Raw genomic sequence first — 17,009 nt, forward strand, 5'->3', positions numbered from 1 at the left:
CTTCAATAATCAGTGAAGCGTCTGCGGTCTAATATTTATTAAATGATATATATATTCTTTGGTGCTTGGTCGCTATTGAAAACCGAGTGAAAGCTATTATTGCCTACGTTATTCTAATGATCGAGTTGTGTCATTTTTTTCTACTCAAGTATCGTTCAATTGCAGAAAAAAATGTTTCATGACCGATGTTTATTATGATTTATGTTCCAAACAAAATTCCATTTTGTCGATTTGCGGTAATCCGAAATAAACCGTTTGAACTTTCTCGCATCTCGAAATGCCGCGTGGTGAAAACTGTAATTATTAGGCGTAAGGCGCGCAGCCATGGAAGTGGTAAAACAAATTCTCGAAATGGCTACGCAATGAGTAAATATCACAGTCTACAATGACATAAACGAAAATAGTGTTGTAAAAAAAATTATGTGCATACCTTGTATATACACTACGCCTAACGCAGTAACATTCACATTAGGTAATTAATTGATCAAGGTATAGTTATATAATATGATCGATCCATAATAACTTATAGTTATAACATAGTGTGAATTATCAATTCATTATTGGCATTCTCATGCCCATTTGTATTCCATCAAAAGGTTTTTCGTTTTTTCTTTCTAAATAATGAATAATCCCGTTTTAAATTAATCGTCTAGTAAGTCTATTTAGTTCCGTTTTGGATTTATTAATCTATAACACGAAACACCGAAAACATTTATTTTAATTAATCACATTACAGATAAACTGGTACCTAAAAAAATTGATAGCGTAAAATAATTTTAACGGTTACCGCTATTACAAGGATATCACAACAGTGGTAAAAACTAGGTTTCTCCAAAGATGTCGATATTTCGATACGATATTGATACCACGAACTTCTTTACGAATATTTCGATATCGATACTCTAAATGTATCGTACGACATATCGATTATCTAATATAATTTTAACTTTTGTATATTGTAATTAAGGAATGGATTTAAACGCTATTAAAAACAAGAAAAATGCCTTAAATAATATGATTTAATGCACTTATAACAGAATATTTTTTTTTACAATAAGCGTATGTGCGGAATGTTTTTTGTTGACATGATAAATAGTTGAATAGTTGATAAAAAGTGCTTTGAACATTTAAGAATTAAAAAATTAATTTTGTTATTAAATAAATCCTTATTCTTATTAATTATTCTTACAGTTGTATTATTAATCTTTTCCTATATTTATTTCAACATTTAAATAATTTCCAAAAAATTAATATTCTATTTAGATAGATACAATAGTTACTTTTGTTATAATTTTGACTTAACTGTTATTTAATTTATCCATTTATATATGAAAATTACTTAAAAACATTAAAATGCATTAAAAATATCAAAAAATAATTCAAAAAGTAAAAAGTTTTAAAATGCGAAAAAATGTAAAATTAAAGTTTACATTTTTCAATTCCTTGATGTATGAATTTAACTTAGTACTTGGAAAGCAATTTTTCAGGCATTCGGAAAAAAAAATGAATTTTGCATTAAAATCCATTCCCTAATTATAATAAATAATATCTTATTGTAAATTCATGGGTTTTTATTTATTTCGAAATCAGATGAAAAATAGTGCATAGTAATGGAAAAATAATTAATTTGACTAGTAACACAATAAAGTAGTTTGTAGTGCTTTTGTAGTGTTTGCATTTAAGTTAGTTATCGTTATTGATCGTGTTAGTTTTTTTCATGACTAATTTCGTTCTTTTAATTCGTTTTAATGGTTTTCGTATTTTATTATTTATATTTTAATTAAGAACCATTAATAATAGCTATTTATAAACTTGTGTCATTAGTTGGTTCCCGGAGTTATGAAAGGATATCAATAAATCGAAATATAGGTATCTAAATCGATATCTAAATTTTTTTCAATATCGCTGAAAATCAAACGATATCGATATTCAAAAAAATATCATTGGAAAAGCCAACAATACTATCTTTAATGTAATTGCAGTGGCTGTGTTGATACTATTTAAATATTTAATATGTTCACGTATTATAATAAATATAGACTTGAATAGTTAAACTAAAAACTGGTGTATAGAGGGCATTTTTGTGATCGAATGCAACTCTTTACACACATAATTTATTTATCTAACAGTTGAAGATTTTGGTTTTTATCAAAATATTTTGAAATAATAGATATTTATTTATATGATTATAATAAAAAAAATGTTTTATTGTAAAAACGTAAATTTTAGTTTTAATGAGAAAAAGAAAAGCGTCATTTAATTATTGATAATCTGTTCCAATAGCGCAGTCGATTTGTGATTGATTAGAGGAGTTAAAAAAGTTGTTTTCAGAAAATAGTTAGAAGAAAAAATAAATTAACCCAGCGGTATGTTTTATACGGACATTTGCTGAATAAGTTTGAGTTACATTTTTTCTATGATATGTGATATAAATCATCCATAAACTCGATACGAATCGTTTTGTGTGGTGCAGTAATAAGTAAATTAAAATAAATAAAACGGCATGCGGTGTACGCACTCGAACACTGGGATGTATTAAAAAGTTTTTATGTCACTCCGATGATATTCGTTGCCGACGGAGGTGTAGCGAATGCATTTTTTTCTATTTTACCAACGCGCGTTATTTTCCCAATAGAATAATATGCCGTTTTTTTCTCCGCTTACATCCGCAGTTGTATAGATTTTCTCAATCCACGCACGTTAGCTATGTTTATTTTTCCGACGTCCATAGTGTTAGTAAATCACGTCGTATTTTTGCATTAGTATGCATTTTGTAATATCATATATATATATATATCAATCGTACGGGTTGCTTATGGTTTATATTTTGTGTACAATTTTCATGTACGTTTATATGTATAGAAACATATTTATTTGAAACCGTGGATTAATAATGCGTTTTAAATTGTACTGCGCATTACGTCGTGCTGTTTTTTTTTAATTTTTTTTTTTAGTCTCATCACAACTGGTTTCTATTAGAGACTGTCATAAATTTTTTGTTTATTGATATCCATCCATGCTACGTTTCTAATGGTGAATAACAAGTGATTTGGACCTTACGTGAAAAAAAAAATGATCTATACATCAACGTGATTTTGAAGTCTAAACTCTATCCCCCCCGATTGTCTTCTGCAATTTCTACCAGTTATACTTTTGTGTATCCGGCATGGAAGATTATAATATTATAGGTATTATGAAGTCGTTTTGTTGTCCGCAGCTGTGGTTCGATAAGTCGTGATAACGTCGTTGAATGATATATCATTATTTCCTTCCGGTAACTGTTAAATGTCAAGCACACAGCTGTATGCATAATACGCAACTATTATATATGTACAACATAGTTGCATCTCTCGTTTCTTTCATGTGTATATGTTGTTTTGAAAACTACTATCATAATTATCACTTGTTGTCCACATATCGACGAAATGTCAGATGGTGTTTACATAATAATGTTATAACCCAACGATTAACTTTTTGTGCGAGACCACCTAATCCTAGATTCTTGAGTATATAAGGAATAGAAAAAAAATAATAATAAATACTTCCTTCCGGACCAGTCGCACGCGCGGTTCGACATTTAAATATCGCCTTTCACTAATCGCGTTTTGAGACTTGGTATTAACAAGTGGTATTAACAGTGTACGTGTTTTTGTAAAACGTTCATGACCGGGTTGATTATATATTATTTTGTATACAGAAAAGCGGTAGGGAGCTTATAACGAAAAAAAACCTCTAATTAAAAGCAATTTTGTTTACGTTTTCTACTGCTTTCGCTGCATTATTTTTGTTTATGCACATGTTCCATCACCACTATACTACAAATTATTTGATAATATGTATATTATCGTGCGCCTCCTATCGACGACTATTACATTTATTTAAAGTAGTCAGTATAGATATAATATGTGTTCGTTTTGTTACGACCACGAATTGCGTGTTGTTATGCTAATATTGTATACCATCTCTCCGCGTGCCTCTGGGTAGAGGTCAACGGTGAAATGTATAGGTTTTGTTTAAATATTATGGTAAATAAAAGACATCTCTTAAATCATTACATATTATATTTTTTGACTGCCACACATGTTGTGTCCATCTATATACCACTTTCATGTATATTTCTATAAAACACTTATTGTCTTTGATTCGTCCATGGTTCGAAACGCCTACATATATGTAATATGAACTCGTTTATTCTTGTACGTCTCATATAAGTACAACTATATGTATAATATTCGTATTATATATTCATGTATCGTTATGCAGTTGAATTCGTGATGTTTTTATATAGTACAAGAAATTCGAATATGATGCGGATCGTGTAAATCATTATGGACGGGATCTTTTTTTTTTTTTGTAAAAATCGTTGGGAAGCAGACACGTAAATAGGTGCTTATTTGGGAGGGGATTAATCTTCTTCAAAATTATTAGGACTAAAATACTGTTCAATAAAAAGGTAAATACCATTCATCTCAATTGGTAGTTATTAAAATACGGTCTTTGAGGGGGTAGGATTATTCTTTTGCCCTCTTCCCAAATTAATTGCCTGTTGTGAAGCAACTTTTTTTCATTTTTGCTTCGCGGTAAAGTAATACAAAGATTAAGATGTCTAAATATCCACTAAACTTGCGTTATGATCTTGAGGATTCAGCCCTCTAGTGGAGGTTATTGATGTGATTAACTTTCTCATGACACATACCATGAAAATGATTTTAATTAAAAACATCATGTATCAAATTTTTATGGTGTGCTACGGCTGCATACCGTCGATTTAAATGAGAAACTGATACATCTATTTTATCTAATCTAATAGGTTTTAATTTTTGGGGAAAATAAAAAAAAATTTAAAATCATTAGATATCGCTATATGTTTATTAGTCATAAAATTTGAGTATAGTAATTCTTATCGCCACAGTAAGATATAAAAAAATTACGTATTTATTTTTACTAAACACAAATATTTCATATTTTTCAAAATGATAGTTGACGTTTATTGATGTTGTTAGAAAGTTTGTAATATTTTTTTTTTCATTTAAAACTATGGACATTTTTTGAATTACTGCAATTTCAAACTATTATATTGCATAGAATGCCTGTAGTTTATTTATTTATTTTTTAAACTAGAATTTTGGATTGATTTTAACTTCTTTAGACAAATTTTGCGCAAATGGACTATGGGAAAAAATCCTTTTTTATTTTCGCACTAATGAGCGATGGAGCAAACTAGGGAGCAAACACGGTTTTGTTCAGTTTTTAATTACATAGGGACACAAAATTTGTATGTGTCATCTGAGTAATTCTACTTTTTTTTTTCTAATTCAAGCACTGTATAAGTTATAATATTCCAACCTAAATTATTTACATATTTTACTCTTAAATATTTTGGTCAACAGTTTCTTAATAATTGTAATTTAAGTGTGAAATAAATATCCACGTATCTACTTTCCTATATAACTTATATATATATATATCATGCCATAGAATGATTTATGAAATAATATTCGATATGTTATGTATTTATTATAAACGTAAATATATTGTGTTATAAATACAAATATACTATTGTTCGTATACATTTAAATTTTGCAAATATTTCAATAATAATAATTAGTGGCGGAGTGGCCACGGAGGCAAAGGGGCGATCGCCTCTTGGGCCCTCGATAGTGTTACATTAATTACCTGTATACAAAATGTAATATTAAAATATAATGATAAAACACCAATCATTTACTATTAGAATATCCGAATTTGGATGAATTAAGCACAATTAACTAAAAATATTTATTAATTAAAATGTAATAATAATAGGTTCAGTTAACCTCCTTGGGGGGGGGGGGGCTATCGATACCCTGTCCACCCCTGATAATAACAACTTAATATTTCTCGTTATAAAATTTAAAGATTCATTTAATTAATGTGACACGACCTATAGTAAAAAATTTTAGTGCAAACAAAGAATAGAGTTATGCTCTATTGTCGTTCAAAGTTTCAACTACCTAATATGAATGTTATTGTGATTGACGAGCATTTGAGTCTGTTAAAATTATATTCTATTGGATTGATAAAATTCTACACAGTTTTTTTTTTCATAATTTCTTCGCATTCCAACAATGACGATCCTATTTTCTTAACAATTATTTATACTAGGTATCTAAAACTATTCATGACGTAAACAAATATAAATTTTAAAAATGTTAAATTTAATAAACTATCGGAATAATGTAATTTTAATAAATCTTAAAGGATAATAATATCATTTAAATATTTTGTGCATTTCAGACAATCGTCAATAAACCATGGCCATGGTTGGGTGTGTGTATTAATAATGCGGTATAGTGGTTACAAATATTTTCCAAATACTTATTAAGTGTCACTCGACCAAGAACCAAATGTGCACGTAGCCATTATGTTCGCGCGCTTTAGTTTCGGACTGAATTCTCGACGCGGTAAATACGTCATGTAGTACAATCGGGTGTCCCGTAATGTTATTAATTTTTTTATAGATTTTTTTTGTTTTTCACATTTATACATAAAAATAATATGACCTAAACACTTACAAAACCGAATCCATAACGGCAATGTAATGTATATATGGGGCATATAATAAATAATACGGAAAAAATATATCTAGTTACTGTATTATTTACCTATTTAATAAGTTTTACACGAATAAAAATCACTGATTGTTAATTTTCGGTATAAAAGTATAGATATACATTTCATTACCATTTTTGGGGGATGAAAGGGATTCATTTTTTAAATTCACCATTTTTAAAAAAAATAATTTAAAACAGCAATACATCCGTCATGTACGCCCGCCACCTAGAAACTCTGAGAGGTTATACTTCTGGTGGTGGATTGGCCCTAAATCCCCCTATATATGCGCCTTGACGTATTCATTTGCAATGTAAAACTTCGCTTACTCGAAAGGAAAAAAATCGAGGAGTAGAAAAGTTTTAGTGAGAGGAAAACGAAAAACATTGATTGACTGAAATTGCATGTTTTTCGAATCGTTAAAGTCTACGGACTTATCTGCTATTCGTGTGTGCTCGAAAAAATACGAAATATATAAATTTATAAGTTTAGTTGTATAGAATATACATGTATATATAATGTTAATTAAACTCGTCATCGGGACACGGTTTGTTTCAGAGAAAACCATGTGGCTCAACAACCGACCGTGTTGTTCAAACGGACCAGGCACCATAAAGGTTCAATATACTGCATGTCATGGACGCCGGACGGTTCGCTGATAGCGACTGGAAGCAACGACAAAACGGTGAAGCTGATGAAGTTCAATGCGGAGACGTCAAACTTGGAGGGTCAGGAGATCGAGTTGGCCATGCATGACGGTACAGTCAGGGACGTTTGTTTCATCGAGGACACGACCAACAGAAGCAGTTTGCTGATTAGTGGTGGCGCGGGTGATTGCAAAATATACGTGACTGACTGCGAAACTGGGCAACCTTACCAAGCGCTTAGCGGCCATTCTGGTTCGTACATAAAAATATGGGAAATAACAATAATTTCTCAAAAAATAACGGCTGCTGCTGTGTGTGGAAAAACCTTAGAAAACTATCATCATCGTTTTTTTCTTTCCAGGTCACATATTATCCCTATACAACTGGGGTGGAGCCATGTTCGTAAGCGGAAGCCATGACAGGACAATCAGGTTTTGGGACTTGCGGACAAGAGGATGCGTAAATGTAGTCACTCCAAACACTTCTATGGCCAGTAGGGTCAGTAACAAATATTGTACTTATTTCAAAACATTGTTTAAAAACACGATAACAAATAATACTTTTGTGGGAAAACGGTATATTTTTTAAAAACGGTTCTTCGTCTAAATATAAAACACTAAAATAAATCATAATAGATAACATTTTTATGATTTTTAAGAATCAAAAATTCTTTTAGTAAATATAATGATATGATGTTGGAGGGCATTGTGCCATAAATGTTATTAAGTACTCAATGATGTTTAAAAAAAAAAAAAAATCGCAGGCTATTTTAAAAATGACATAAGTCAATAATGTATGTATGTATTTATATATATATATATATAGATTCATATCGTTTATAAATAAAAAATATTATATTGTTTTTTTTCTTTTTTCAAGAATAATTTAAAACTTTTAACATGAAATAATACAAAGGTTCATCATAATATTTTGCCCTAAATCTGACCTCTATAATTATATGATTATACAGATACCTGTATAATTTTTCATCGTGTAATGCATTATGTGTGAAAAGCTACGTGTATTAAAGAGCGTGATCCTGATTTAGTGAAATGACTGCAGTCCACTGCACAATCGAATAATATGCCCCTTCACCACGTAGGCGTATACTATTATATTAGACTATGTAGCGGGGCTATTTCTCAAGCGAAAAAATTAAAATTCATATTCGTGGGAGGTTCCGACCCCATCCCCTCTTTTCATTTTTCAAAACAACTAATTAATAATAATTATCATCTTTTGCTCATTTATGTTATACATATATTTTTACCATGCATAAATTCAAATCAAAAACTACTCGTACTCCGTGAGATATTTCATTTCACATTTGTTTAAAGCTTCCTTTCTTTAAATAACGGTGAATTTAACACTAACATATAATACAATATAGAGACACAACAATGAATAATAATAAGTTATTTACACTACTGCTAATAATTAATAAAAACCATAACTTTTTTAATGGTTTCTGTTATCATAATTTGTTTTTTTTTTATAACATTCGATGTGCAATATGTGAATATTTTCAAGTGTTTTATAGCGGTTCTCAATATCTTAATTAATATCCACGTTTCACTTAAGTATTTATAAAATGTTCATGTATCTTTTGGTCAAAAAACTTTTTTTTACTAAAATTGTACGTTATTTTACATGTACAGGATACGTTTATTATTAACACTACATTATTATTAAAGTACAAGCATTTAATATAAAAAAGTTAAATTTAATATGTACAGTTATTGTTTGTATGATTATCGATCAATTGAAGTACATAGTATACAATTAAGTCTCTTTTTTTCTGTTCGGGATAAACTCCGAAACAGCTGAATGTATTTCGATGCGGTTTACATTGTTAGATTGACAATTGACCAAAGAAGGTTTATGTGTATAATTTATTGATATAACTTGGTTAATACAATTTCTATGATACAATCAAATTTTGATACGACAAACGTGTTGTGCTCCCCCTCCGTCTAGCGTCCTCACACTCTATCTGCCACCACCATTGTTATCAGTCATATGATTTTCGTTATTTGACAATTTCTTTCTGTGTGTAAGACAACGCTGTTCGCTGTATAAAGCATTCGATAATCAGGGTTTAAATGGAGGGGACGCAAGAGGACTCAGTCCTCCTACCTCTTACAGCGCTTTTAAAGCGCTACTTTTAACATTTCTCGAAAAGTTAACTGAAACGATCAACTGTTAAAAATAATTATACACAATAAAATAGTTGAAAAATTGGTTTTGCAATTTAGTTGATGTCATTAGATGTTAAATAATATTCTATAAATAAAACTAATATTAAATACAAATTATAAATTATATAATATTATATACTTATATATATATATTTAATTTTTTTTTGTTTTATTTAAAGGTATTTATAATCTGTTATCAATCTGTTATTTAAATGATTAGTAAGTAATTAACAAGTTTAAACATTTTTACAGCACTTTAATATTTTGTGGAGGAACATTTTCACTAAAACACCTCATAATATATATATGTATATACCTATTTTTAATTAATAATCTAGTTATTGTATGGAACTTTATGGAACACTGAAAATAATATATGGATTAGAGTCCCTCTTCCCCATTTTTGCAACTTTAAATCCTGCCGCCAAATACACTAAATCGTACAGACTTTTATTTACTACCATGCTAAGGTTTTGTCGAATTATTGATCCTTTAGCAAAATTATCATGAAAGTATGGCTGAAGGTATATTTCATCAAAAACTACAGAAACTGTCATCAAATTATACTAATTCTGAAGAAACATTATTTGAACTAAACAAAAAGGTTAAAGTTGTATTGAGCCAATTCATTCATTTTGGTTTTCTTTTATCTATAAACCTAAATAGGACAGAAATGAATATTGAATATTTAAGAGAGACATATTACGGATAATACCAGCTATTACTGGCTATTCAAAATGTAAATCAATTAAACCGTGAACAAAGAATTTGTTTTAGTTATGTTGTCTATTAACAATAATGAAGGAAAAATATTATTTTCAGATGCTCTTGGAGATATGGATAAAATCTTTTTGGTCTTACGAATATGTGAATTGCGTGTTAAATTGCATATTTTTATTTTTTACTGGGAGGAGGGAACTGGCAACAAAATATTACTGGCAATTTAGTATAGGATCGTAGTTTGATTATTTAGGACAATGCTTTTATGGTCCATAAATCTTTGGTTAAAGCGTTTGAAAGGACGAAATGAGATTTACGTCATAAGAATAGTCTTATAGGTAGCTGCACGCTATTGTTCCTGGAAACTTGAATACATATTACTCTTTACCTTAAAATCGCACAAATTATATAATTTATTTTCTTATTTTTCCTTTTATATTTGATGAAATCCAAATGCTCAATGTTTTGACTTCAATTCACTACTTGCCCTCGAAATACGTATGAGCATTCATTTAGAATCACTCGCGTGGTAAAAATGTTCGGCACGATCTACACGCTGTACACGCATAATTTCATGTACATCACGATTGTCTTTAAAAATATGCTGCAGTCGTCAGGACGGAATGACTGAAAGAGAACGAAAGAAGACACGATCATTGATTTATATCTAGTGTAAAAGCGCAGTATCTGGTCACACGGCCAATCTTTTAATCACTAGTATATAATGTAGAAAGTAACGAAATACATTTGTAAATAAATACCTATTCTTGGGCCGAATCGATAAAAACATATATACGTACCAATATGTGGTAAAATAATTTAAAAAATTTTAAAAAAAAAACACCAAATACATTGTTTAAATCCCTTGTTAGTGTAATATATGAACCAAATATCATTCACTGATAATTGCTTCATCTCAAAAACAATACTTATTATTATATTCATATCAATTGAAGTAATTCAGTTTTAACGAACAAAAAAAAAAGAAAAACTTTTGTGTTAACATACTAGTTTTTTAGTTATTATTATTGTCTGTGGTGTGCACGTAGTATAATTAGACTCCGTGTTATACTGAATTAATCGGTTTTTTTCTATACGTTTTTCAGCAAGGATCTCCGGTGGCAGCCGTCTGCGTCGAACCGTCCGGCCGGCTGTTGGTCAGTGGTCACGAGGACTCGGCGTGTGTCCTGTACGACATCCGGGGTTCCAGGAGTTTGCAGTGCTTCAAGCCACACTCGGCCGATGTGCGCTCGCTGCGGTTTTCACCCAGCGCTTATTATCTTCTGACTGGTGGATATGACAACAAACTGGTACTCACCGATTTGCAAGGTAAATATTATAATTATTGTTACTCCATTTAAGCATCTATTGCATAGTCTTGTTACATTTGTCAATTGTGGTAGAAGAGATACTATATTTTCACTTTAATAAAAACTTTCGTCGAAACTTTAGTAACTATAAACTTGAAAACACATATGTAGATACACAGCGAAACATACATTATATCCAATATTAAGCTTATAAATAATTTCAGTAAGCGTAATGATACGATTATTATACGTAATTATACGTAATAATACGATAATGATCGTATTATTTGTTTTGTCTCCGGCGAATCAGTCCTAAATCATAGCGTGATTTAGAAATATCAAGAATTTTGGTGAATTGATTAACGTATCTGTTCCTAATGTATGATTCTCGACTTGGTGTATTTTGCATGATTTTTCAAGTACACGGGTTAATGTTTAAACTTTATAGTTCCTAACTACTTTACTGTGCATATAAAATTGAGTGTCAGTGGTGTGCCTTAATTAGGACCGAAGGAAATATGACCGAATAAACTTATTACATTAACTCGGTATTTTATTAATTTATATATAGTGATATATATTAGTTAAAGGTTATGTTAATTTGTTTTTGAAATATAAAACTATATAGAAACGTTTATATATATAACGTAGAACACTATGAATTTTCTTATTTTATTGTTCTTAAAATTTTTATTTTTCTACAAAATTCACTCCATGCATACCCATGAAAATTTTAACTGTAATAAGCGCGCGAAAAAATACAAAAAAAAAAAAGAAACAGTTTACTACTACAAAATGTCATCATGGCGTTTTTTAGGAACATAAGCTACATGACTAGTATGATCCAAATTGGATAGTAGGAAAAATCAAAAGGGCAGTTGACTTTATGAATATATATCATATATTTAATATATTTTAATATATCATATAATATGGGCACCTTACAAAAATATAATTTTCCTTATAGATTGATTGAATTTCTACTGAGTATTTGAAATTTGTGTAATTTTTAAACCCAACCTAGTGCCTTATAAGTAATAATTATGTAAGTTTATAATTCTTACTACTTCGATGATTGATTAATCTATGAAATTTAAATTTAAATAATGGTATACGTATAACGGAAAAGATCCGTATTTTTTTAATATTTTACCACGCGATGGTCAAAATTCTAAAATATCAATATACAATTTATTTGGGAAACAGATAAGTATTATAATCCAAATAAATTTCATACAACAAACTTTTCAGTGTGTTTGGGTAGTAGGTAAAAATCCTTACAATAAGCTCTGCTGCTTAGTAGTGTAATTAATATGAAATTACAATTTAGTTTTTGTTGAACACCATATGCCATAGTCATTAACAAATTGTCGAAAATTATTTATTAATTTTTTTTTTTAGAACCTATTTTTAATGCTTTTTTAAACTTATTTTGAAAATTTATACAGCTTTATTGCTTTTTTTTTGTATGCTTTTCTTTAGTTTTTTATTGTTTTAAAACCGTAATCTAATCATCACCATTGACGATTGTTAAGTTAAAAAAAACTGTTTTTTTTTTTTTTGTTTTTCACGGTATTAATTTTAAAAAATCCGTGAACATGCGCAATGTGGTATAGGAATTGTTAACGGTCGTCATGATAATATACATACATACAGTATGTATGCATCTGTGGTTATAGCTCCGTAATTCATCGGTGACCCTAAACCTAAACCACGAACGAGTTCTCGCGAACTTTTACTATAAACTGCACGATTATTTTTTATGCGTGAATCAATGATAATTTGAATATTAAACAAAAATTAAAGTGCATTTTTGTACACTGTTAATTACAAATATTGTTCTATCTAATTTCCCATATTTTGAGAAATTATATTGAAGTGTTATCATTTCAACCAACGTTAGTTTATGAAATGCGATAATCCATCATCCGTTTATAGAATGAACAATAAATACAACTTCTAATATAATAACATGGTGATTTGTGTTATGTTTTACAGGTGATTTGACGACTTCGTTGCCGAGTGTGGTGGTCGCTCAACACCAGGACAAAGTAATATCAGGCCGATGGCATCCCACGGACTTTTCGTTTTTGAGTACCAGCGCCGACAAGACAACCACTCTGTGGGCTTTACCTCCCTACAAACAATAACCAGCGCAGCAGTTCATTTTTATTAATTATTCGCGTTGCGGCTTTGCATTACAAGATATCAGAATGATTTTTATTTTAAATAATAATAATTTGAAAAAACGATTTTTTTTTTTTTAAAAAATATGGAAAAAAAACAGTGATTTTTGCTAACTTATGAGCTAACAATTTAATAATTAACCTATAGTGTTTATTTTGAAATTTTATGAACTGTTTTATTATTTATTATATATGCATATTTTGTTCTGTATTTTTTTTTTTTTTTTGTTACTCTTTTCTAATTTTACCAGCTGTTTTTGTTAATAATATATTATTTTTTAATGTTTAATAATAAAACATATGTGCCTAAATTGTTGTATTACTTTTCAATGCTAAAGAACAGTTTTTTATGAAAAGTATATATCTAAAAGTTTTAAAGGATTGTAAATGTATGTTATTTTTTTATCCACATACACCTGAATAGTTCTTGTACTCGTATGTTAAAGATAATTTTATAGATGTGAATTAAATATCCATGACTGATTTATACTTGAATTTAATGAGTTAATTAGTATATGTTATTCTTCAAAATCGTTTTCTTCAAGATTATAAGATCGTAGAATTTAATTTTGAAAGTTATACTGAATAGTCTAAATGATATAAATTAAAATTCCTATGCATTAAATAATTTCAAAATTATTTATTTTCCGCTAAATTTTTACGTTGATTCATCAATAATTTCAAATATAATTTTTTTGTTTGTAAATCTGTAAATCTGTAATTTTAAAGTTTTTTTATTACATCTTAATGTAAAGGTTTGCTAAGTATTATTATGAGCTAGTAAAAATACGAGTTTTGTATTAATTTTTATTTATTTATTTATATATTTCATACAGACTGTTAGGTCTAATTACAATCATATTATACTAATATACAATAAATAATTTAACTACTAGGTTAACATTTCTTTTAAATTCATATAAACTATTTACAAATGAATCTATATTATACTTATTTGCTAATTTCAATATTCGATTAATTGGCGAGTTTGATATTAAACTAGTAGAAGTTGGAAACTTGTAAAACAAGTTACTATTCCTTAAATTACAATTAATTACCTTAAAATTAATTATTGACAATAGTTCAGAACTATCTATAAGGTTATTAATTAGTTTATACAGAAATATTAAATCTAATTTATTTCGACGTAATTCTAGAGAGTCTAACTTTAAACAATTTAGTAAATGTATATACCATGAATGTGGAGCTCTATAAATATTACAATTAAAAGATAAAAAACGCAAAAATTAATTTTTTATGATTTTTATGTCGTACTTTAAGTTTAGTTGATGAGGAGAGAGAATGATTTTAATCGAGACATGACCGAAAAAGTGAACAAACGAACAATTGCAAATTCGAAGGTAGACTTGAAAAAATGCATCTAAATAAGTAAATTACATTAAAATGTTATTATGTCATCACATTATCAAACTATAATTGAATAAAATTTAAAAAAAATCAAAAATTCAAGTGACTTTACACTCACCGAATCTCATTATAATATTTAGAAAATAATGAAATAGCTAATATAAGTACTCAATAAATGTGTAGAATAATGACTAAATTACTAATATTTTATGATTAAAAATTGTTGAAATAACAATTTCTCTACCATATTTTTAAACATTTATAACATTAATATTATTAGTATGTTTTTTTTTTGTTTACAAATATACAAGAATAATAATTAATCATTTTTAAAAATATTTAAACGTTCATTTTATCTAATAATATGTTTAATTTAATACATTGTGAATTTTTAATAATAAGATGACCGAATTGCAAAATTTTAGTTGCAAAAAATAAGAAACGGTTAAATAAATTAATATTAAACCCGTTTTGTAGATAGTTAAAATAAATTTTTTGGATTGAGGGAGGTGGTATTAAGCTATACGCAAATTATATCTTTTTATTTTATTCCAAGTGTTTTCTTCTATTATCTCAATGAGTGAAAACACTACTAAAATGTACGGGCAAAACTGTTCCATTTTAATTATGATATTGTCTTGATTATAAAAATCAAACACTGCACATATGTATGTGATTTAAATACAGTTATTCATGATTACTAGTATATAAAGTAAAACTTTTTTTTGATGATATCTTCTCATCTACTTTCAACCTCTTTAATTAGATCAACAGTTATTGATTTTATTATGGTGTGTTTGGGAGATTGCATAATCGAAGTATTGGCCTACGCAGACGACATTGAAATACTAGCAGAAAGTAAAGAAAATCTCAGTGAGCAAACGGGATAACTATTAGATACGGCCAAAAGTAGGTTTAGAAATAAATGCTGAAAAAACTGAGTATATAATCGAGCGGAGAGGTGAGAACGCAGATCATGTTCACCCATTTTTAGAAATTGGGCAGCACAAGTTTCAGAGAGTTACAAGAGTTCATATATTTATGATCGATAATAACACAAAAAAATCATGAACTTACTGAAATAAAAGCGAAATTTCAATCCGATAATTAATATTACCGACTAAATAAGTTGTTAAAGGCGAGAACGAAATTGAAGAATATACAACTGTATCGCATTTCATCTGTCCAGTGGTAATGTACTGATAATAAGTGTGGACATTACGGAAAGCAGAACGAGACTGCTGATTTTCGAAAAAAAAAATTAAGACGAATTTTCGGGCCGTATATAGATGAAATCACGGGGTATAATATGATATAATTAGAAAAACAAAAAAAGGAGACTCCAATAGGCAGGACATGCATGGAGAAAAGAAGGAACTTTAATTCGAATGGTTCAATGTAGGACTCTTTAAGGAAAGAGACTTTCGGGGTGACTACGACTAAAATGGGAGGGCCAAGTCAGGAAGGATATACAAATGCTGGATCCAAATGCCGCCGAATGGCATGTTTTAGTGATAGATTAGAGGAAGTGACAAGATCTATGTTTGACTGTATAATCTTAATGGTTGATTACAAATTTGTAAAGAAGAAGAAGAAGAATGTTTATCCTAGGGTTTAACAGTATACAATTTCAAAGTGTTTTGTTCAATTAAAAAATCATACCAAATAATGATTTAAGTAAATTTTATTAAACAGTTTTATTAGGTACAATTTTTTTCTTGTCTATACAAGTAGATAGGTACCATACCACAAAAAATGAATATATATATATATGTTACATCTTATACGACAGATTATATAAAAGTATACCTTGAACTCTTAAATTAAATTTAAATTTAGTTAAATTTGTATACACGTATTGTAATGGGAGTCCGTACACTGCAGCGGTAATTAGGCCGCGGTAAAATATCGCCGCTACGATATTTATAAAAACCGCAGCATGTTCGATTTTACCGCCACCGCGCAGCGGTATTTTCAATTGACTTATCA

General features: G+C 28.9%; 1 protein-coding gene across 5 annotated transcripts in view; it reads left to right on the forward strand.

The window, feature by feature from the left end:
- Positions 1-13,728, forward strand: part of LOC112690129 (WD repeat-containing protein 47) — a 60,479-nt gene extending 46,751 nt beyond the window's left edge. For all 5 annotated transcript variants that reach the window (XM_025564060.1, XM_025564059.1, XM_025564061.1 and 2 more), the window contains 4 exons: positions 7,150-7,490; positions 7,600-7,736; positions 11,263-11,485; positions 13,465-13,728. In XM_025564060.1, coding sequence (XP_025419845.1) covers positions 7,150-7,490; positions 7,600-7,736; positions 11,263-11,485; positions 13,465-13,616 — 853 coding nt within the window. In that variant the 3' untranslated portion in view covers positions 13,617-13,728. The remainder of the gene's footprint in view (positions 1-7,149; positions 7,491-7,599; positions 7,737-11,262; positions 11,486-13,464) is intronic.
- Positions 13,729-17,009: the final 3,281 nt, after the last annotated feature.

This window comes from Sipha flava, unplaced genomic scaffold (genome assembly GCF_003268045.1).
Source record: "Sipha flava isolate LNK unplaced genomic scaffold, YSA_version1 48_pilon_pilon, whole genome shotgun sequence".
NCBI lineage: Eukaryota > Metazoa > Arthropoda > Insecta > Hemiptera > Aphididae > Sipha > Sipha flava.